Source organism: Aplidium turbinatum, chromosome 1 (assembly GCF_918807975.1).
Source record: "Aplidium turbinatum chromosome 1, kaAplTurb1.1, whole genome shotgun sequence".
NCBI lineage: Eukaryota > Metazoa > Chordata > Ascidiacea > Aplousobranchia > Polyclinidae > Aplidium > Aplidium turbinatum.
In genome coordinates this window covers 50,681,612-50,706,462 of record NC_137472.1, presented here as the reverse complement: position 1 = coordinate 50,706,462, position 24,851 = coordinate 50,681,612, and the positions used below count along the sequence as shown (strand labels likewise).

At 36.2% G+C, this 24,851-nt stretch overlaps 1 protein-coding gene across 2 annotated transcripts in view; it reads right to left on the bottom strand.

Moving 5' to 3' along the window:
* The window catches only part of LOC145782403 (protein jagged-1b-like), a 43,913-nt gene that overhangs the window by 9,572 nt on the left and 9,490 nt on the right, over window positions 1–24,851 (bottom strand). Inside the window, exons 4-16 of one of the 2 annotated variants that reach the window (XM_082594187.1) lie at window positions 24,364–24,636; window positions 24,054–24,114; window positions 16,221–16,351; window positions 15,815–15,934; window positions 14,569–14,682; window positions 11,285–11,398; window positions 8,692–8,808; window positions 8,368–8,417; window positions 6,251–6,424; window positions 4,245–4,392; window positions 3,661–3,825; window positions 2,248–2,361; window positions 1,735–1,848 (exon numbers count right to left, since the gene is read on the bottom strand). In XM_082594187.1, coding sequence (XP_082450313.1) covers window positions 1,735–1,848; window positions 2,248–2,361; window positions 3,661–3,825; window positions 4,245–4,392; window positions 6,251–6,424; window positions 8,368–8,417; window positions 8,692–8,808; window positions 11,285–11,398; window positions 14,569–14,682; window positions 15,815–15,934; window positions 16,221–16,351; window positions 24,054–24,114; window positions 24,364–24,636 — 1,695 coding nt within the window. The remainder of the gene's footprint in view (window positions 1–1,734; window positions 1,849–2,247; window positions 2,362–3,660; window positions 3,826–4,244; window positions 4,393–6,250; window positions 6,425–8,367; window positions 8,418–8,691; window positions 8,809–11,284; window positions 11,399–14,568; window positions 14,683–15,814; window positions 15,935–16,220; window positions 16,352–24,053; window positions 24,115–24,363; window positions 24,637–24,851) is intronic. The other variant, XM_082594194.1, reaches the window with a different exon arrangement.

Genomic DNA, 24,851 nt, shown 5'->3' with positions numbered 1-24,851 from the left:
TAAAGCTTACTTGAGCAGAGACTGACATCACGTGAAGCTTCATGATTAAAAAGTGGAGTAGCTGTGACTAATGCCTTTATATAGCGATAGATATAAAACTGCAGCGTCCATGTTAGCCTGCACAGTTAGACCCTTGAACGATTACTAATTAAACTTTTCGCTTGAGAAAAGAAAAACGAGGATAAAGTTTCACCACCTGGGAGCGCTATATGTTCCAAATTGAGTTAAAAAATCAGGATAATGTTCGATGAGAACTAACCAGGCTCGTTGATTAGGGTATCACATTATTACGTTTGTTTGCGTTCTTGTAACGCCTAACAAGTTAAGGAAGGCGAAGTTTGCAAACTGGAAACCATTTCGTTTGCACAAAAATCAGTGGTCAATAGGAATTAGCTAAGTAGCTACAAATGACCGATCCTGGAGTCAGGTTACGCTTGGTACACCTGTGACTGCAAGGTATATTTTACTAAAAGAATACGTCATCATTTTTTGTCGATGAAGTCATTTTTTAAGGTCGGTGGCATGTTGCACTTGTAAAACAAACAACACCTTAAATAAGCTTGAAAAGGTAAAAGTTTCTCCAAGAAACAACCATAATTAAAAGAAGAAACGAAACATAACATTTCCACGAAGAGAGAATTCTCGCCAGACAGTTGGAATTTTGCCATTTTATAACCGAATTTACTGGAATTTTTGTAACTTTGTTAAATTTTAGTCATGCTGAACTTTTCTACTAGCCTAGTATTCCCATTAGAAGTCGAAAAGAACATCACGCTTTAATTGGACAAGTGAAAAAAGTTTAAAACAGAAAGAAAGTCAAAAAGACTTAAAGCAAAAAATTTTTGATAAAAACCGTAATTTGGGGTTAGACAATGTGGTTTGACATTAGGTAATTGCAGGACCACACTCGTGCTACAAAAAAATTGCATGTTTAATTGTTTATTGGTTCTGATAAAGTGAAAGGGGATGATGTCACAGATAAAGAGAAGTGGCAGAGTTACTGCAGGGCGCAGGCGACTGGTCGGCCCTAGTGTTTTAAGAGAAAGACGCGAGATTTTTGAAGCAAAATGGAATAAAACAAATAAAGTGAAAAACAATACACAAAAAGTCAGCAAATGTTCGAATCTTGAAAGGCAAATGTCAAAAATGCAAAGTTTAGAAAACCGATATTTTAAACCTGGCTGAGAGAGCCAAAATTGTGAGGTCAGAAAACTTGAATGTGAAAGCAGAGAGTTTCACTTGCGCATGAAAGAAAACTGTCGCCAGTCTTCTTTTAGAATTTGATTCAAAGGTGGACTTCAGCGTCAATGATCAACAGATAATATTAACTTATTTTCACAAGACCGTTCGGGCAGAAAAACATCACACGTGCAAGAAGAATACACCACAAAAACTCATCTTTGCAACAAGACGATTTTGTTACATTTTTGTATCCAGGTATTCAAAACGAGGCAAATAGTACATGCACTTACGCTATAGCATAGCATTGCAAACAGACAAAAATTCGACGATGAGGGCTGTTGCTTTGTAACAAAACAAAAACGAAATTTTTTTATGAAAACACAGTTTTACATTCATAAATCACCATTAACTGTTTTAAAGCTTAGATCAGTCACAAAATGTGGATTACATTTTCATCTTGCATAAGACCTTTTGCAATCTACCATGCTGTTCCAAGTTACAACACGCATTGACTTGATTAAGTACACACGGCAAAAAGATCATGACACTTACTTGAATTGCAAGTCTTCCCTTTCCAGGGATGTCGACACTCACACAAGAAATCGTCATCCAAATCCACGCAGTGTCCTCTCCCGTGACATGGATCGGGCTCACATTCATTCACATCTGTCAGGGTAAAAAAGAAAAACTCACTTCTGCTATGCATCACGTCTACAGCGTTTGGGGATATAAAGCGAACATTTCCAAAGTAATAAACATAAAAAATCGACATAGCAAATGAAAACTTTAAGGAAACGGTATTTTGTTGAAAAAACGAAAATGTGTTCGAAGCAGGAACAGCCCTAGTTTTTTAAATAATAATATGAACGTCTGCTTTCATTTTGCAACAGAAGATGTTTTAGCAATCACCATTGCATATGCCCAACCAGTCAATCAACTCCTTTTTACACCGATTCGACGTCGTCTAGTAAGAAAAATCATAGTAAAAAAGCAAATGATTTCTTGGCAAGATCGGACTTGGCTTGAATCAAACCTAAAAGACATTTTCGACTTCGTAAAACTCACTGTTTTCGCAATGCTCTCCTTGCCATCCCTCAGAGCAAATGCAGGTGTATGTGCTAAGTCCATCAATGCAAGTTCCTCCATGCTTGCAAGGATCGCCAACACAGTCATCCACGTCTAAACAGCAAATAAGTGATTCATTTTTGCCGTTAGTCTAACGTGATGATGTAACGTTAATCTAAACACAGTTTGCAAAATTTGTCTTTTTTGCATTGGCTTAGCGTCTGTGTATAGATTCAATTAGTTTAGGTTTAGCCAAAGCAATAATTGTTTTTAAAATTATCAATAAAAATAGCTTCTAAAAATAAGGAATGAAATTACAGTTTTGCATGACCATGTGTTGCGTAGTCAACATCAATATCCAAACAAAGGTATGACAACCGCTTATCGAATGTTAGTTCTCTACGCTTATCATGACAAACGTCATACACCAATCACTAATTAGACTTGGAGAGAGTATTAAAAAACTACAATTTTCTGTTGATTTGATGTTAGAAGAAGTCAAAGTAACGCAATTTGTTGTCAGAAACTTAAAACCCTGAAAAATCGCAGTCTTCATTATGAGGAGGACGATTGAAAATAAATAGAAAAAACAAACATGAAGCAAAAAGAGGTTGCTTGTTACTTTCATTCCAGTGCGAGCATTTCCTTTGCAACTATTCGACGTCTAGGAACGATTAAAAACGCAACGATGATTGATCTTATTCTTTGATGATGGATTTCACTTCTTTCATTTCAATAAACAAGCATCCATTATAGATAAGTTACGTGTTAGTTCAATTATTTATTAACTCTTAGTGTACACATCAAAATCTTCCAGATAACTGACGATTATCTTGACAAAGATAGCAAGCAAGTTGTTGTGAATTCTTTCTGGTTTTCTGCGGGCAACCGCCAAAAAGATACCTCAACTAAAACCAGACGCCATTTTAAAAGCTCGCAAACGATTGCAACAAATGAAACTCCTCTGCAAATGTAAACAAGACAGAGTAGACAAGATATAAAACATCACGACGCTCGACAAAAAAATCATAAAAGTAGCAAAAATTAATCAAGCACACTGAAGAAATTCCAGGTGACAAACAAGGTTTTTGTTCTCAAAATGAACATCAAAAAGGTGCACATGACAAAAGTAACACGTACACCACCTACACCTGCACGCTTGACTACACGAGAATCAACAGGATTAGCACGACTTTGGCAGACAGAGCCAATGATGCGTGAGATGACTGTTTGTTTCCAAGGTCACAGATTTTGTAAATGTTGCCGAGTCATGTTTAATTTGACAACTCACGACAACACCATGAAAAAAGGTTTAAAAACAGATGACGATGATGAATCAGCAGAAAATACACTCTTCGTTCAACAAACTAGTGTAAATGTGCAAAATGGCAGGTAAGTTTGGCATCCATTTACCTAGCTCACAATGCATTCCTCTGTAACCAGCGTTGCACTGACAAAGGTACTGATTGTCAGCGAGACTGATGCAAGATCCATGATCACCACATATTCCCGACGACTGTACGACGTATCCGTTTTCTGCTTTTTCGGAGGACACGTGCACTGTGCAACTGTCTATCACTGGAAAAGCAGGTTTATTGCAGTCATAAAAGTTGAACGGGAAGGTGTAAAGTGCAATGAACTTTAATAAATCAAACTTTTACTAATGAAAGATAAACAAGGCATTTTAAACTAACTTTTGTGTCTACTTTTGCTATTTTTAAGACGACAACCACTGTCTTCTTAGTGCAATATAGACAAACTCGCAGACTGGAGTGGGTGACAACGGCGGCAGCAAATTACACATAAGATAAACTATTGAGTTTCAAAGTCGAATACTATTATTGAAAGTGGCTTATTTTGATTTGTGATGTACGGCGGAAGTTTAATTAAAGCGACTATTTCCGAATTAATTAGTTAAATTTTCACTGAATACACTAAATGCAATCGTAAGTTAAAACATCAATGGCAATAAACTACGCATTTAAACGATAAATCACCTTCGCACGAAGTGTTTTCACAAGCTTCCCGCAAGTCTGAGCAGTTCTTTCCTTCGTACTTGGAATCACATTTGCAGTAATAGTCGTTGTTCAAGTCATGGCATGCAGCACCGTTTTGACACGGGTTAGGTCGACAGAATCCTTCCAGCTGAAAAAGAGCAGTTTGATATTTCAGCATTAACTCTTTCACTTCCGACGCTGTTATAACCGTTCACCAAAGGACAGTTCAAAGGAACAAGGGCGTTAATCGAGGAGGTGTTTCTTGTTAATTCTACAAAGACAACTGTATGAAACTATTCCCCTACCCGTAGCAGTAGCTTCCGCTTTGATAAAACCTAGTTTCGGTTAGTTTTAAAACAAAAATAAAAATTTACGATAAACTGTTGTCATTCAAAGCGAAGGCGCCTTGGCGGCCATCTTGAATTGGAAGCAATTGACCGAAGATTGTTTTTTATTTGAAATCTTCACTTTGAAAAAGGAATAATGTTTTCCTTTTCAAAACTGTAACTTAGATTTATTTGTAACCCATTTCATTGAGAAACTTATTGACACAAATGCATGCTGCAGGATAGTGTATGATGTGAAGGCATTAATGAAGCAGCATTAAGTGATTTGTGGTTAACCAACATCGCGAGGTCGTGAGGGGTTGGCCCTGAACAGCTGATCCAGTCATTCTCAGTGTCAACCTGATGATATTATGTTATTAATTGTCAGCTAACCGAACGCGTATTTTTTGCATTGGTTCAAGGTCTGCAGACGTTGAATACATTTAAAAAGATTGATTTTTCTTTACGGGTTGCCTTCACGAATGTCATAATCTCAGTTTGATAAAGTTTTCAGAATAATCAAATCAAAATTTCAAAAGATTGATTCAAGAAAATAGTTTTCATAATCATTACATCTGAGCGCAATGCATGAATGTAGCAATAATAACACGCAAACAAAGAAAAAAGTTCCTTTTTTAAAAAGAGTTTTGTGACCAAGACAAAAAATTGAAAAAGTTTCATTATTTTAGTTTAATTGGATATCGCAAGCGGTGAAACAGCAAAACAGATGTCAATTTTTTTCTTCTTTAGAACTCTTTTTCAGTTTGAAAGAATTAACACAAAAATGGCTCTTCTGAACAGTTAATGCCCATGAAAAATTAAAAAAAAACTTCTAAAAGGCGCCAAACGGCATTTGCTATTCAACAATAAAGCTGCTTCCAAATAGCCAATCAGAGAATGGCGGCATATGCCAGCTGCTTTTCAAGACTACGAATTTAGAAGTACTCTTTGCGTCTATTTTACAGTCGACAGATATACTTGTCTTAGAAGATTTCCTATCGGCAATGCTGTCTATCTGCAGTTCTATGTGCCACCACGCGCGTAGGAACAACTAACCACACAAAACCTGACACAACAAAGTCTTGGATGCACCGATCATCCATCGGTGAGAAAAATCGGTCGATTAAGCAGCCTAATCGACAAATAATGTTTTTCCTTATGTATGAACAGAAATCAGTTGATTAGAATCACCGATAACTGATCCACATAGGAACTTTGTCCAAACTGATTCTTGATCAACTAGTTACTAGTAAGATGATAAATTTAATCGGCTGCTTAAAACATCCATTGTTGGTGCATGTAACCCTAAGAGTTAAATAATTTGGCACAAGGTAATAAGTGATGACTTTGGTTGTCAACTATAGAAATAAAAAAACAACTTTAAAATGCAAAGCTTGGCAAATTTACATTTCAGTCGAGATCGAGATACTTCAGTAGAGATACAATCAATTTATACTCAAGGCGGTTGAATGAGAATGTGGCATTAATGGGTGGTGCGATACTGATGAGCCTTTCTTCATGGACGAAACACGTGTCTATCGCTGTGAATTTTTGCAACTGTGCAATCGGCTGCCGCAAATAAAAAAAAACATTACATTGAATCTAACCTTAAGTCCTATTACATAAAAATGAAGTAAAACTATTTGGCATCGTCATACTTCCATAACACAACCATCCTACCTCGCAACGATCGCCGAAAAACCCTTCTTGGCAGTTGCAGGTAAAGGAGCCGACTTTGTCCAGACACTGTCCACCGTTGAGACATGGCTCTTCGGCACAGTCATTGATATTGACTTGACACTTGTCTCCGGTGTAGCCAGACGTACACGCACAACGAAAACCGTTCAACAGATCCTGAAATCAAGAGAATTGTTAGCAACAAACGATAGTAATATAATGGGCAGATAACAGTGCACTTCGTTGAGTGGAACAACTGCACAGTTTGGAAAAATAATTACCCAATTACTATGGAAGAAAACTGACACATTTCATGATCATGACATTCTTGTTCTTGTTTATAAAATAAGCTGTAAAATTCTAATATAATGGCATAAAAATAAAACGCAAAAGGGACCAAAAGAACCTTATTCTGGTAGCGACAAAAATGTGAAATCTGGTTTACCGCCTTAACAGCAGTCGAAGAACATACAGCAGGTTAAGAATTTCACATGAACATTCATGTTGTATAACTACTATCGCATCACGTGGTGAACACCCGAAGAAAATAAATTTTGAGAAATGCAGAGACTTAGTGGCGACAGATTACTCATATTGGAAAGAACATAATTACTAACAATCTAAAACTGAAACAGGGTCTGTCTGGAGAACCTAGTAGTTTTACGTTGAGTCAACGTTTATTCCACTAGCAATCGGTTCACAAAAAAAACTTGGGTCATGTCTTATCATTCTTCGTGAAGCATTTCATAAAAGATGCGATGAAAGTGAGAAGCTTGAACGGTGACTACAGTTACAGAACATGGCAGGTGTAACAACAGTCATCACAACCGCTGCTGTAAAGCGATGACTAATGGGAGATACACAAACACATGCCAGACATAAGATTAACAAAAATCGAGATCGTTCAGCAAACAAAGATTCATCCGGTTTTCAGCCAATTAAAACTTTTCAAACAAACTAATAAAAGCCAAGTCAAATTATTTCCAAAAAACTGTCCAGACTTCACGTTAACCAAAGCTTTATTTCTCTTTCCACGAGATAAAAGAACTATTCCGCCAAGGACTCCTGAAAGGGATTAGAAAGCGCAAGCCGCAAGTTCCCACCCGCTGCTATGACGTCACAAATGAAAGATATTTTTCGAAAGAGTTTTGAAAAAGTTGTCTCAAGCAGAGGCAAAAAAGTGTTTGATGTCATGGGCTTCTTTGCTAACAACATTGTTCTGTCAACTGGTTACCCATTGCGCGAGCAGCATCCAAGTTAAGTTTGTGTTGAATCAATGTCAGGAAAACTTCTAAAATCTTTCAAGTGCCTTTTGCCAACCTTTCCTGCATTCTTCATTGCCCACTTCTCGCCGAAGCTGCCCTTTCACGTCTTATCAACGTAGCCTGATGTTGAAACAATAATTCAAACCAAAAATATCCGTTCACGACTCCATCTACAATTCTACACCATCGTCAACCAATCATGTCACTGCTGATAGTTGGCCCTGACATATGTTTCCACACTATTTTACTTTTTGCTGTTCTCTTCCAGGTGATGCGATTTTTTTTATATTATCCTGCCATCTTCTTTAACTCCCTCTATTTATTTTCGCATGTATTGCTGCCCATTGTATGATTCAATTTTGGTAAAGAGGTCACTTTCTTCAAAATATACAACCAAGCAACCACACGGCATTTAACATGATCCATTAAAATTGAACATAAAAACTATAAGCTACAAACGTTTTCGGCCATGGCCGTGCCCATGGCCATGGCCGAAAACGTTTGTAGCTTATAGTTTATGTTCAATTTTAATGGATCATGTTAAATGCCGTGTGGTTGCTTGGTTGTATATGTCTGTCATTGTATGATTACAACCAACCCAAATAAACATACCCGATTAAGATTTTAACTCGTTATTGAAACTCCGACACCGGACACGATAAAATCTTTCCTAGTCCACAGCATTTTTGAAATGACCCCTGTGTTTAGTTGGATTGCTCAAGAGAAGCCTCGTATAACAAAAAAATTTCCCTATTTCCTAAGTGCCCACGCCGATAATAAGAGTATGGGACCACCTTCACTTGGTGTCTCATTTGTATATAGCTTATTATTACGCTTTAATGGAAATGAACTTACCTGACAAGTGGCTCCATTCTGGCAATCATTTCCGTCACAGTGGTTGAAAACTTAAAGAAAAGAATAATATCAATTTCATACAAAATCTTATTCTATGCTTAATAAAAGATTTCAATAAACTTTATTGTGTAGTTTTACCTCTTAACATTTGAAAAACAACTCTTCTTTGTATGAACCTTTATCTTATTAGCCACTCCAAGGGCCAAGGGGCTCTGCCTGTTACCACCCTTGAGCAGTGGCAGCGACTCGGTCTAGATGTTTAGATAATGTTTGATACTGCAATTAACACGTTCAACCGACGTAAAATTACGAAAAAGAACTTACTTTGCCTGTCACAGTTTGTTCCTTCCCATCCTGGCTCACAGACGCAGTAATACTTTCCGGGCAGATTCCTGCATCTCTCTGCGTGGACGCAAGGGCTATTTTTGCATTCGTTTGTGTCTGAAGTGACAGGTAAAGAATGATGAATGTTGAGAATGCGTAACTGTAGGTATTCAAGCGGATATATGCTATTTTCACAATGCAGTTCAAGTGGACATTACTGTTTGAAAGGAAGTTTTTACTGGACTGCACAACGACTTGTGTAAAACAACACTTTGGCTGATTTATAACCATCCTTTGACATTGATTGTAAAACCAAACCAAATCAAAGTGAAAAGAGAAACTAAGGCTTAGAGTTTGAAATCGTCAAGTAAAACGTGAGAATACTTAAAGAACAATGATCGTGAAATCACATTCTTCAAGTTTCAAATGCCTTTGATTCATTTGACCGCAAACAGACGAAGTTGAAGTTGACAACAGAAAAACCGTCCTAACAACTGATACACCACTGGCAAACAAGATTGTTTAAATTTGTCATCAAACTTAACATTTGATTTGTTGAAAACCAGGCAAATGCAGCCCTTTTTTTGAAGCAACACGTCTAAATTATGACGTTATCAAAACAAAAACAGTATTTTTGCAAAGGTATTTTTGCAGCTATCAATCAACATCACACCGACGACAAAATATGGAATATGTGTACGGGTTTGAAAACACTGAAGTAGAAAATCTTTTTGATTATCTCATGGCCAATAAAAAGTTTCCAAGACAAATTTCGCAGATGCCGGAAATGGCTAGATGGAGAACGAAGGAAAAACTTTACAAAATACTCCCAAGACAACAATCAGTTCATGCGAAATAAAGCCTTAATGAAAGAAAAACATGCCATTGTGGTATTACCATCTTTAACAATCGAGAAAAAGTTTCGCTAAACTGAAATTATTTTCAATTAGAAAGCAAAAGCACAAATGACTTTATACATAAATTTTAGACTTTTCATTGCTTGATTGGAAACTAATATTTACCCAAATCACGTCGTTTGTATGTTTTGACTACACTTGAAAATGTAATTGCAACATTTAAAGTCAATACGAGTTTTTACACGCGTAAGTTCACAGCACACACAAGCCATTTTGTCGATAAGGGAATAATTAAAAGTTTTTAAACGGAACATTGAACTTAAATGTGACAATTTAGTTTTTGATTTTTATCAAAGTATCAAGTCATGTCTTACAGACGCAAAAACCACAGGTTTTCGAAAAACGCAGAAAAGAATGTAAAAACTTGACAGTAATTTATCAAAATTAATATCACATATTTTCTCACGGTCGCACAAGGGTGTTATTAAACTAGTGCTAAAAATATCAGTTGCTATCGTTTACATAATTAAAAAAATATGTCGCGTATGAATGCACAGGCATGAACAATAAATGCTTTTAATATAAGCGTGAAATAAAATATATTATCTCCACCTGTTTTCTTATTGATTATTGAGTGTTTTATACCCGTTTCAGTGTGTTCTTATTAAATTTCTACAAAATAGTGGCGTCCACGTTGCAACTTGTCAAAGCACAGTGAATATGTAAGCTGCCGAAAAAAAAAAATTGCTTTCTAAGCAAACTGAAAGTGTTCAGTATTAAATTTTATTAAAGGTTGTTTGGCACATTGAATGTTATGCGGTTTTAAAGGATGTTTACAAATTGTCGCTTTTTGTAAAGACATTGAATCAATGCAAAAAGTGATTGATTTGCTGGCTGGGAAATTCAACCGAAAACTCAATAAAAACAATTATTCCTTTTTTACATTGTTTTGAGGTTGTAACTTATGCAAAAGGGCAGAGAAAACAACTTCAACTGCATTCTAAACGCATTTGTTTGTCACTGTTTGCAAACACAAATTACATTTGCCAACAAACAAAGTTTTTTCTTGAAATAATTATGAACATGGAAGACCAAGTAATTACCGTAAAGTCATGTATCGTAAACATGTTTGTAAGCTTATGGAACTATGCACAAACTAAAATGTTGAGATAGTTTTGCTATTTTACACGATTGTACCAATTTACAATTCAGCTTCAGCAAATTTATTCAAGGTCAGAAAAAAAATGTAATCACTGATGTATTCACTTATTACCATCCGGATTCGCACCCCAATTTTATATACTTGACGCTGGCTGAAAGCTACCCAGCTAGTAAAACTTGTTTTTTTTACATTGACTCAATGTTGAATCCAATCCATTAGAACAGCAAATCAATCACGTTTTACATTGATTCAACGTCTGCACACGTTGAATCAATGCACTGTGAAAGTGATTTATTTGCTAGCTGAGATATACAGTTCAATTTCGACGCGTTGACCAATTGCTAATATTTGAGCATGATGTGAATTTGTTCAAAGTAAACAAAAAGCAACTTCTGTAATGCAATAGATTGACTCCAACACCATTCGTCATAGCTCATGACTAGGGAACTGTGTTTCGAAAGCTAGGGCAAACCGCTACTACCACAGCAAACCCGCAGCATCGGGATAAAGCAGGTCGTTTGTATCTACATTTGTGAAGTAAACTCCTGTAAATCGAACACCATTGATGACTTACCCAACTGGCACGTCGCCCCTTCCCAGTGTGGGGGACATTGGCACTCGAAATCGTTGACCCGGTCAAGACACACTCCTCCATTCTTGCACGGCTTCTCCTTGCAGTCGTCGATGTCTTAACAACGACAATAAATAAACATTGTTTGATGTTGTTAATGTTGAGAACAGACACAGGTTGTTCAAGGACTTTCGGCAGGTTCTTGAAGGCGACAGTGTAATTTATGACAAGAATGAATCATGAATATTAGAAGCCGGGTTGTTGGAACAGCCGCAAAAAATGTAGAAATATCCGGAGATTTTCTTAAGTGGATACTTTCAGGCGACAATAAAATTAGATGGTGGTCCCAATCAGTCATGTGATCTAAAATGTGTAATTTGAATTTGTAACATTTAGTGCAGAATATTGAAAGAAGAAAGATAAATGTACCACAATTCAACGACCAGCAGTGGCGTTGAATTGATCGTAATATGTGAAATTGTGCTTGATATGATGGATCACAGCTATAATACATCAAGCAGTCAAACGTTCACAAGTCAGTTTCAAGCACGCCGCCTCAAAGCATTGTTGTGAGCTGTTTTAATGCAGGATTATCTTGGTAAAGTGTTGTAAGATCGATGGCAACTTAAGTGACTTTAAACAGGACGGCTATCGGGCGAGAAAAATTAGCAAATTTGTTGGACGTCGGTACTTGACTGAGATCTTTCGAGGGCTTTGAATCAAAAAGTGGTTTCACATTCCCACGCCACTTTTCGTGAGTCATTTGCTATCCAGACAATCAATTCAAATGTTTTTTCTACGTTATGTAGCACAGTCGAGTTGACAATGACTCTGAATAAAAAAAGACATTACGAAATGCTTACCACAGTGAGTGCGGTAAAAACTCTACATTCTTTGCACCTAAAACCAGTTAATTGTGTAGTCTCTTGTGCTTTATAGTTACATAATATTTAATGAATGATATTGGAAAGCTGGGGCATAAACAAGTGACAACTAGTATTGTGATGCCTCAGATACTAGGAACATATTTACAAGATGCCACGTAATATATTTTTTCGGTACAAGAGTGTGTGTGCATGAAAACATTTCATTGTAAAACTGAATTTTTGCGATGTGCCCATGATAAGTGACTTAAAACGGTATTAGGACAACGCAGTTTGAGGATGAAACCAAATAGAAGGCGGTTTTGAACTTTCCATTATCCAGATACCCTTCGCAAATTTTAAACGAGTGTCGGTGATAACTAGAGATGTAAAAAAACGTTTTTTTTTGTTTTTAAAAAAAACGAGCTTGTTTTTTTTGTTTTTTATTGTTTTTATTGTTTTTTATTCGTTTTTTTTGTTTTTTTTGTTTTTTTTACCTATTTTGACATTAAATGTCACAATATGCAGCAATTAGGGTAAACTCATTGTAATAGCGTCTCTTTCAACAAACAAACAGTCTCATCACTTCTATAACTTATTTCAAATCAGACTATATGTCTGGTATATTGGTTCATTACAATTTTGTAGATCTCAAGTCGTTTTTTACGTTTTTTATTTGGGTAAAGGAAAGATTGATGAAAAGTTTGGCAAAAGCAGTGTAGTGCTAAAGTCTCAACTTTTAGCCCAAATCACATTTAAATGTAGTGAAAGATGGAAACATTTTGATGTTTTTTATTTTCCCTGAAGAGGTTCAATACTCCTTTGTGATGTCATAGTCATGTTTGTTTTCCCTTAATCACGCCATTGTGCTGTCATAGACATGTTTAAAAGAAGTATATATGGTTGCATTTAATCCATCCAATTTGAACTAGTTTACAGCACTTTGAGACTTTAGCACTTTTTTGTTTTTGCCAAACTTTTCGTCAATCTTTCCTCTACCAAAAAAAATATTTTTAAAGTTACGCATCATGGTTTTATTGGTGCGTAACGACAAGAGGTCAATTTCTTTTTATCTCAAAAAGTAGTAGGCCTAGTTCCCAAATAAAATAAGTTTTCATCTTTGATGTTTGTTTTGTATTTTTAGGCTATCCTGCATTGCGGGAATATGGGTAAAACTTTATACTTGTCAGGAAAAGTATTATGAAGCATTTATTCACTGTGTGAACACTGAGCAGTGCTGAAAAACTCCACTTTAACGGGAAAATTTCTTCATTCAGGGCTGGTAGTTACTAGCAATAGTCAACATGGGTGGTGGGCATTTGAAAGGAACATTAACCTAAACCTTTTCGGACAAATGCACTTACTTTTGACAGCTAAAAATATCTGTGATAAGATCTCTTGCATTATGTCACAAATGATCTGCAAGAAGCGTCAATGACAAAGTGTCTAAGACTTCACAAGTTACAACACACGAAAAGAATACTTCTGTTTCAACATTTATAAAGCATATACATCGTTGTTAAGCTATCAGTTAGAAAACATGTTTAAACAAGCTATTGGCAAAAGCTTGCATTAGTAAATTACCACAAACAAGGTAATGTATGTTCTGAATACTGCCGTCTTGTTTTTGCCAAAATTTCGTCAACCCATTGAGCGTGTACAAGAATAACCAGTCCCGGTATACTAACATTGTAGGCTAACTTCCATAAAAGGAAAAAGAGATTAACTCATCTACATTATGTCATGTATCAAATTGCATTAATTCAACGTTTGTCAGGTCTACTGCCACAAATATGCCTGAGAATGAAGAAGAAAGTGAAACAACGTAGGCGTAGGACTATGCAAAAAACATATGCTGCTGCCAAGCACAAACACTTAGTAATTTCAGCACAACCATAAAACCATTTTTACTAGTTTAATGTTTTTCAAGAGCACTATAATGAAACTAAGCTGCAAATTGTAAAAAATTTGCAACTTTTTCAGAAAAATATGAAAAAAAACAAAAAAAACAAAAAAAACCTAAAAACGAGTGTTTTTTTTGGCCCAAGTTTTTTTTGAAAAAAAACACGTTTTTTTTAAAAAAAAACGGTTCGTTTTTTTTGCATTTACATCTCTAGTGATAACATAAAATAATGATTTTACATGATGGCAGGTAAATGCTTTACGTTCCACTACAATCAATTATTCATCCGCGCGCCTACTAAAATGACATGAATTCAATGCGCAAGTATGAAAATAATGCACCTGCCTCTTTACGGCTGTCTTTCTGGTAATAAATCCAACTGCAATAGTGTTGTTTTGTATAAAAAGTGTACTTTTATCTGATTGTTGGCTTTCTGAATGTATATAGGTTATCTCTGTACTGAGTTTAAATGGAAAGTCGTATTTACTGACAAAAACAAAAAGATCATGAATATTGTATACCTATTTGACAGATATGGCCGGTCCATCCAACTTGACATAGACACCGGAACCCTGTGTGCTCCTCCTGACAAACTCCACCATTTTGGCACGGATTGGAAACACAAGCATTATCCGCTAAACAAGAATTTCCGCTTTAAGTTATTGACATCAATTTTCATGTTGCTTGGGCTTTGAAATCATGTAACGCTACACTTTTCATTATGCCACATATATGCAAGTTATGACACCTGCGTTGAAATATTAAACCACATCTGAGCAAAGTGAGCTTGCGGTAAGAGTCATCGTGATAATCCAGCAAGAAATTTACAAGTCCTAGCTTACAAAACTACGACTAAAAGCTTGAAGTAAATGGCAGCAAAATGGTTTTCAATTGTTTTTATCTGGAGTAGTTTCGAGATTAAAATTGAGACTGATATACAAGTAGTGTGCGCAGAAGTTATTCACGGCCGCAAATACCCAGAAATATTCTCACTGTACATGATCGGATTGGTAAAGAAGGAAACGAACGAACCAACCATGTCGACGGATCAATGTTTCTTTTGAGCTTTTCATTGCATATTAGAAAATTGCTTCGAATAAATTTGTTCTTTTTTACAAGTAAAAAAGCTCTGGTTAATTCTTTGTATTACCGGTTTTACAGAAGACTTAGAATATAATACGTGTTCAACAGTCCGTTTATGTGAATGCTGCGAGATAGAATATTTTCCCATGATCTTAGCTAAGCTTCGAAATAGCAATCTGCGTTTCAACAAGGTTTGACTTATCCGTTGTGAACACAACTTAAGCTTCATCACAACACCTTTGATAGCACGGGAAAATACAAGCACGATGCTGTTTGGTACCCAAACAGCTTTTATCCTTGTACTGACATTTGGTTGTGTCAATTCCAAGAAATATAAAGTGCTTTCTTATCTAGCATTAAAACACATCGCAAATAAATCGACATTTCTTTTTTTAACTTGAAAAGTCGCAATAAATGCCTACACAAACAGAGCGTAGGCTATCATGTTATAGAAAGTATTTCCTAAATTAAATAGTAAAATTTAATCCCTTAATCTCAAAATAAAGTTTTTCCCCTAACTTTTATTTTAAAATTATAATGAAATAATTGTACGCCGATTGTTGTAGGCTAGATGACAAGAATTCGGTGAAACATATAAGGGTCGGTTTTTAATTTTTTATCCTCAAACTAAATACGTAAAAATACGTCCACTCCTTGTTGTCCAATCCATCAACAAATACGTACCGATTTCGCAATACTGGCCACTGAACCCTTTGAGGCAGGAACACTGGAAGTGGTCCGGTTCTGGATTAGTGCACGCCCCTCCATTACGGCAAGGCATGTGAGTGCCACAGTAATTCAAATCTGAACAGTCATGTCATGAAAAGTTAATATCTCCAATTGAAATGTTGCTACGGTCTAGATTGACAGCTAAACATGACATCACGTCACCGTCATCATGACATCATTCTTGTAACAGCCAATGGAAGACACAGTTAAGATCATTTGCTTGGCGCATTACACTAGTTCTTCAGAAGCCGCTATGCTGCATATGATATCTTACTAAAGTTTATCCTTTTAATGTTGTACCAATTTTACATCGTTAAATACAAAACTGCTGATAAAGAAAGACAAGAAAAAGTCTGCTTACTTTTGTTGCAAAGTAAGCCTCCCCAGTTGGTGTCGCAGTTGCATTGCCATGGTTCAGAGCAGGACCCGTGTTTACATCCGGGGTAGCGGTCGCATTTGTTGCACAGTTCCCCTTGCCAACCATACTTGCATCTAAAAATTAAACACATTAAACGAACCATTCAACGACTTTTGCAGTTATGCAGTCAACACCCAATGTGCTACGTGTAACACAATCAATTTAACACCATCCACTAACAAAGTTATCCGACGTGTACATTTACTCCAAGTTAAAAAACGTTGGGCATGGAGAAATAGGCCTACTTTTTTCAGATTTTTTTGATGATGATGATGATGCCAAACTAGACTTTGTTGACACCATTTACTCGGTGTTCAGGTTTCCCACAATTATTTACGCAGTCATATAGCAAGTCACAGTCATATAGCAAGCAAGTACGTAGCAAGCAAGTACACAGTCATATAGCAAGATATCAGGACAATAGATGGACTAAAAAATTAACAACATGGACACCACGAGAAACCAAAAGAAAGAAAGGAAAACCAAAAGTAAGATGGAGGGACGACATTGACAAACAATGCAATACAACCAATTGGTACCAACTAGCACATAATCATGTAAACTGGCATGAAAAGAGGAAGGCTTACGCTCTGCAGTGGGCTCTCACAGGCTGAAAATGATGATGATGATGATTTACGCATGGGTGACTATACCACAGTTGATAAAGCTGTACTTGACATTATTTACCTCCAGCGAAGTTGAAACGATATCAACTTGTCGCTTTTGATGTTTAAAAAAACGACGGCAAAAATTCAATTTTGTAACCAAGAAATAAGATCTCCACAGCGAATAACTGGAGAAAAGGGAATAACTTATATAGACATTACAAATAACGTTAAACAAACTAGGTCAGCAGATATTCGACGACACGCTTGACTGCCTGATCATTGAAACGCGTAAAAACAGCAACACGCCAAATTGAGTGATAAGATCCCAACAAAACGTAAATAAAATTAGCAAATCCTGGCTAGAATGTGAAGATATAGTCGACAACCCACAATGCCAGCGAAAACAAAGGAAATTTGAAAAAAAACAAAAACCCCAGCCATTCGTGTTGGAATATTCCACACGAATAGAGAAATAACGTTATCTGCAAATCAGATTCTATCATAGTAACTTACACAATAAGCTTACATCACAATAACATAGGCTACAATTCACAAATATAGAGAATACGCTCAGCGTTAAACAATTCAATCTGATTAGCCAATGTGACAACACTCTGCAAAGCAACACTATTCATAAATGCAGTAAAATATTTAACTCATCTCGAAAAGCGTTGTACTGAAAATGTTCCATAAAACAGACTGAAAGTTAGATTACAATAACCTTGCGAAAAAAATTCAATCCATTGTACTCAACCTTTGACCTACAACTTCACAAACAGTTGGCAAGTCTGAAAATATCTTCTGTCATTGTTTGCTTTTTTTGTTAAATTATGTCGAAACGCAGTCAAAAACAGCGCATTTTTTGAATTAATGCAAAAACGACGAGTGACACCGTTTAGGAAATGTTAGAAATAGACATACTAGATTGACATACTTGCATCAAGATAGTCTTCGTGCATGACACAATAGTAGGCTACATGGTTAAGTGGTGCTCGACTTAGCTTAAACAATACGTTAGCGATGTTATTTGTACCAACAAAACTCTTCAACCAAATATCTCAAATGCTCGATGAAGAAAATCGCTGTTCCCGTAGCCGTGAACAAATTATGGCTTTCTTCTGCGAGGCAGGAACGACTGTACAGTCAGTACATGCTGCATGTCAGAATACGCTTGTTTGTAGCATCAATACCCGTGACTACATTGTGATTTTTTGTGTTATGAAATTGCAAGAGTCATGGACAGATACATTGCTTTTTGTTTAAACACACAGATTTTTACCATGATACCATATTTTGTCAGATAGTGCGATTCTAGCTAGCAAACCGCTTGTTTTTTTACATTGAATTAACGTTTGCACGAGTAAAAAACGTTACAAAAAAAGAAAAAATGCAAATGTAAAAAAGCGGTATTAGGTGGTTGAGATGTGAACTTGTAGCCGGATAGTCGCGAATATAGTTTTGAGTGGTGCGGATGAGTATCAAAAGAAACAAGGGAAACCACAGCCGTTAGAAACACCTATGAGCGATTAGCATCTGTTATCATGTAGTTCCCACGGCTGTTAACGACATGCAGGATCTCTTTGGTTTAAACCAGTTCAAACTTACATGCTGATCTGGACAAAACCTTTGAAGCAATTATTTAAATTTTGAACTCGTAGTGAGAAACATGGAATACGCGCTTTTTGAACGTTTTCTTTCCTCATCCAGTAGGCTATTGTGTTTTATGCAAAATATATCCAGCAATGATTCAACTTATTGAACTGGCACTGCGGCAATACGATTCATTTCACAGCAAGACGTTCTTGCTGTTTCCAACTTCACAGTGTTGTTGCAAAAATAGACACAAAAAAGTTTTTTTAAGTTAAAAAGAACTGCGACATTGTATTGCCACTTTATAGAGAGTCTTAAAAAATGACATTTTTTTCTTAAAACCACAATACATTATTTGCGTGTCATCACAAAACGTTAGTAACAACTAATAAAAGTGAAGGTGATGATCTTAAATTGTCTTGCAGTTGTCTGTAGAAGCATGCGGTTTTGAAATGTTAACTTCGTACACTACGCTTTATGTCTACTTTCTTACTGCCAGCCATCAGTTTTCGTCTCACAATGGCGTTGAAAACGATATCGGTACAAGCAAACAGTTCATGTCTACCAATTATTCAACTTTGTAGCTTTGACAGCATCTTTAGCTGTGAAATGTAGCTTTGACAGCCAAACGGGGTGGTATGGTCATCCTTGACTTATTTTCCCATGCAAACATTTCACCATGCACCAGCAGCTAATCAATTTGTTTTCAAAAAGAAACAGCTTAAAAATATCAAAAAAGTAAAAACATTTTCGACTTAATAGTACATAAATACTTCTTAAACAAAGGTCGTTCATTCTGAATTTGCTAAACGAATCAACAATAAGCTTAACACAGTAGCACGATGCACATGAGATCTGTGTTTATTTGAACTGGCAAGTGGCGACACAAAATGCCGCATTTCCAAACACTGGGAGCGGCTTGTAATTATCATACAGCGTAACGAAAAGGTTATTTCTTCAAAAACGTTTATTTTGACATAAAATTTTTATTTGGCTTCCCGGTGGCCAGACAACCTCACTCATAATATAAAAGAACGCCAGTTTCTCTTCAATTTTATGCTTTTATGTCTGTCTTATAAGAATCAAACAAAATTAGCAAGGTTATCAGCAAGGTGAGGACGACAGATGCAAGTTCAATGCCATATGTTCAGCGACATACCGTTTACGTTTTTTCTTTAAGACAGAGAAAAAATGATTTTTGTTTTGCAGCCACTTGAACTCATATCTTTTGCTTTGCTTTTCAAAGCTAATGAATTGATGAACAATGCTATTTTAGCGACAAGGCCGGCGTTTTTGACAATTGCAATTTTTGTAGCATTAATGAAAGACCATGCAAGCGTGCAAATGTTACCGACAATCAGGCTATTGCAATTTCATTAAAAATGGGGTGTGCAAAATAATTTCCGATAAATTAAAAATACCGAATCAAGAACACTTATTACTAAGACACTGTGCGTTCTATTTTAGAAAAGTCAAAATACAAGTTTGGGAAAAAAATTTGGCAACTGTCTGGGCCAAACATACTGTGTTTGAAATTTGATATGATAATTTTTTTTCTCTCAATCAGAATTTTTTTTTGACAAGCACTCCACAGGAGGCCAAGGTAATGGCGTGTACAATGAAGGCTTAGACGAGTTGCTGGTATCCAAACAACAAAATCCGCCGTTTTCGCATTGATTCAACGTCTGCAGACGTAAATGCAAAAATGACGGATTTTGCTGTCTGGGACATCCTAACATGACTAAGAGCTCACGGTCAAATAGTTTCAATTCAACAATACAGATATGGCTATCTTCTTACAAGATTTAGCGTCAAGTCATTTGGTTTTGCACCAATAGCTGCTGCCATCAGTCTCATCAACATATTCTTATGTTTGCAGGAGACGTTTTTCGCATTTTCTGACACCAATTATCTCCCTCAAAAACGGATGGAAAAACGAAATAAAATCTTACAGTTTGGCGCTAACTTAATTACCAAGGCCAATTAATGCAGTGCAGAATGCTTCGGAGATTTAAAATCTAAAATTAAGTATAGTAAGAAATATGATCGGACCACTGAGACCAGCCCACAAGTTGACAGAAAAAAAAATTGGAGACTTGGTAAAAACGTGACAAAAAACAGCTTGAAAATTCGCACATCCTCCAAAGTAGTAATAAGATTGAAAAAATTTGGACCTTCACTCATTATAATTAATGCAAACGGAGCTTCAAATCGGAACTGTACATATCTAAGTGTTGTAGTCATCAAGATCATTCAAGGAAAACACGAACGTTAGAATTGAGATAAACGTTTGCGTTGCGTAAAAAAAAGTTAAAATCATATCTCGGACTTTAAGCTCGAATGTTATGAAAATCAATGAGCAAAAAATCGCAAAGTGATCCAATAAATCAAGTTTTGTTTGAAAACATATCAATGTCTCACCAACACATGTGTTTAAACACGTATCCATCTTTTATTTTTGTCCTTAGTTTGTTACACGTTGGTTAAACGTTAAGACTTAGCCAACTGCAACGTTTATTATACAATTTCTATGAATGTGGATTCACAGATGCATAAAAACGACATCGATTTCCAACTAAAAATTGAAAATCACTCAACAAGATTTCATTTTTAAGTTTTTATGAAAAAATGACCAGTGACATATCCTGCCCTGTCAACTTTATTTAGTCAAACATAAGAATGATTTATGAGCGCATCAAAAAATTTTGCAATTTTTTGTACATAAAGTATGCCTTTTTGGAACACAATTACAAGTGTTATAAGCTTACAAGCAAGAAGAACATAGCTTACATATCAATTATATTATTATAAGTTAAAATTTTCGTTATTTTTAATCCAAGAAATGTGTTGATGATCAACATTTCGCCTGAGGCTGGAGAATGTTATGAATAATTTTGTAGAAATAATTCTGCAACGAGGTCTTTTATTGCGTTATACACAAGACTCAATGCAATGTTGAAGAGTCTTCAACTGCCATTCGCAGTTTTAACTGAAACGATTTGAACGTAAACGATGCAGCAAACGGACACTTTGAAGTAATTCCATGGTGTCCTTCAACATTGAAGTAAAATGAATCAAAATATTTTTTTTACAGGTGAAGGAACAGTAGTTATATGAGCTACAGCGCTTTTCCACAATTGTGTAATCGGTTAATTCATCTTATTTTCACTGCGGGTGGCCTGACAAGTACAAGAGTCCATACAGAAATTAACCTAACCAAAATTTCAAGTAATATGGGTATTTAATTTAGTTGTATACCAAAATAACTGTTTAATAACGTGCGCGCTTTGCAATTATTTACGCACCATTGCCCGTTGCCTGGTAAGAAATGACACGCAAATGCCCACAACGTTGTAAAACAATTCTGTGACAAAAGATTTGCCAGAGATGTGCATGATGATTTGATAATTCTCACAAATAAAAAATGCCAGCACGCGCCAATCACAGGTGCGATTGATGATTTAGTAACAGTCTTAGCATACTTGACTGGTTTAACACAGGCCAATTAATCGTACCCGGTGATCATGGTCGACAATAGACAGCTCGCTTCATTCGCTCGCCGACTTTCTCACGGGAAAAAAAGAAGTTACGCCATTCGCGGTTGACACAAGTATGATACAAGCTCGTCAGAAAAATGGATAAACCGCAAATGGACAACGAAGAGAAACGGCGGTCTGTAGTCTGTACATTCGTCAGCGGTTATGGGTTGCTTGTTCAGTGCGCTCAATCGTGTTAGACGCTGACATCAGTCAATGTGTTCGAGCGACGAACACTGGATTTCAACTGAAAACTCATCATGCTTCAATTTAAAAGACGACTAGCCAAAGTAAATATTTACAATGAAGACACAGATTAGAAACAAACTTGAAACCTTGACACCCTTGAATGAAAATATCTTCACGTATTCAGAAAGGTCAGTAGTGATAACAAACGTCAAAAATTTATTTCGTTCGTGACGTCTCTGAGCATCCTCTGGAGTGTGGCAAAGTGATCAAAAAACATTTTGTCGATTAATTTAAAATCAAAACAAAGCAAAAAAAGCTTTTGTTTATCTATGTTCAAGATTTCCTTGACAAGTGACGCCATATTTTGATTCAAGTTTTCCACACAAATTTCAAAAGCGATCAGCACGTTTTTTGTTTGATTTTCAGGAAGCGAATGATATTATCACACCAGGGCTGCAGTGTTGCATCAGTACACATGCAACAACTGCATGTGCAATCCTACAGAGTATTCTAAATCAATTTCAGTTGAAACAGAAATAAGAAAAAGCAATGAGTAGCCTACAATTTTAGTTAGTTCAACTGGAGGCATGTTCTGCTTTATTTTTCAACCAACAAACTATTGATCAGTACAAATTTGCATAATCACATCCCGGCAAAAGTTATCTTTGTTAGCTGGAATGCAATCGCAATTGAACTCAGGACATCAATTATTATCGTCACTCTAAGCTTTGTTTGCAATTTTAGTTCCATGAGTCACATCGATGTAAAGCGCTTTTTTAAACTCGATTGAGAACCAACGTCTGAAAATGTTAGGTTAATTTCCACTATAACTTCGTCTGGGTTTGGCAACACAGAAAACTGGTTGATTTTGAGCCTTGTAAGCTGGAAGACATTGCCAACAACCCATGGGTATGATGTCTTGTCTGTTTTTATACATCTCTTCAACGTATAGTGACGCAGCCTTAAAAAAAACTGTGCCACGCGGTTCATGAAAAGTGGATGCAATCCTATTATAGGCCTACAAGGGCGACCGTAGAACAAAATAGAAATAATCAGAAAGAAAGCACTAGATGGGCATTAGCCTACTACAACAAGCGTGTCTACTTATTTAGAAATATACTTTCGATTTTTTTGGAAGCGCATTTGCATGTCTAACACAAGTTGCAACGATTTTAAAGTTAACACCAGTTGTCTAACAGTGTTCGGCGGCGAATCTACATCCGCTCTTGTCTCCATAGAGAACATTAGAACAGATTACAAAAGCTTGAAAAAACAAATTAACAGACTGTAAAAAAGTAGTAACATCAGACGCTGTTTGTGGTCGCATTAAATTACAATTAACCAAAGTAATGGCCCAAGTTACTCAAAATACCAACCCAGATAAGTCACATGCGAGGTGAAAACGAGTTATTCGACGTTCGCCATATAAAAAAAAAAACAGTCAAGACAAATTTCAGTATCGAGAAAAGAAATACTTTCATGAAACTTTTCAAAATAACTTCTGACTGACTGCTTAGAAGAAAAAAAAGGTTATCACAACACACAGCACTCCGTAGGACGTAGATGGAAAAGTATTATACTCCATTTGAGGTATCACTTAAAAAGGCGTCAACCTCGCATCGATTTCCACTTGCTTCATAAAAGACATCAAAGGCATAAACCAAATTTCACACCAATTGCTTAGAAAATAATTATTTGAGCTATGCAGGTTAAACGTTTTCAATCTTTTCATGCCGATCTATAAGCAATAGCCTACTTTACAGTTTGCAAGTCAAAATAAGCAAAGTTGTAAAAGCTACGTCACTTAACTAATATTCAAACCGACATCTCAAAATAGAGCAAATTCAACTTACTTGCACTCGTTTGGCTTATTGCAATATCCATGGTCAGTGCTGCAACCTAGTTTACATTCAGCTGCAAATAGAATAATAAAGAATTAATGATTTCTGTACAGAACCTTGGAGATAGATACCGTACGCTTATTTAGTTAATTATGGTTTCAGTTATTGATTCAACAAAAGATTCAGTAAAACAGCGATCGACTGCGATTTATTCGATTGTGCAAAAATGTTTAAAAAAAATAATCTAGAGGAGTGCAGCAGACTTTGGGGTTGGCAATCTGATTCTAAATACTTTCTTCCCCAAAGTTCTAATAAATCTTACGTTTACTGCAGTCTTTTCCTATCCATCCTGGCATACACTTCTTGTTTCCGTTTCGATCGCAGGTATAATGTCCAAAGAAACCACTTCGTTGTTTGCAAAACTTGGTGCAGTTGAAGCCATAGTAATTGGCATTACAGCGGACCCGGACACGATATTCAATGCGTGCAGTGTGACCGTTATGGACAATGTCATGCCAGTTGTATGAAGGGTTGAGCAAACCGGAGTAAGTCTGGTGGTCGATCAGCTTCTCTTCTCGATTCGAAACTGCCACCTCTGCAAGTATGTGAATAAACAGGTTGCTTTCCCGACAGCTGACTAGAAAACGGAAAACAACAGAGACAAAAAAACTAAAATCTAAAGTTGGTAAGTAGCAACAAAATTTGAACATTGTGAAAAGGTGGTTTCTCTACAAGTAAATAAGCAAATATATTATCTATTATTGCAAGCCATGAACCTTATTTTCTTCATCATCTTCAAAGCTAAAACCG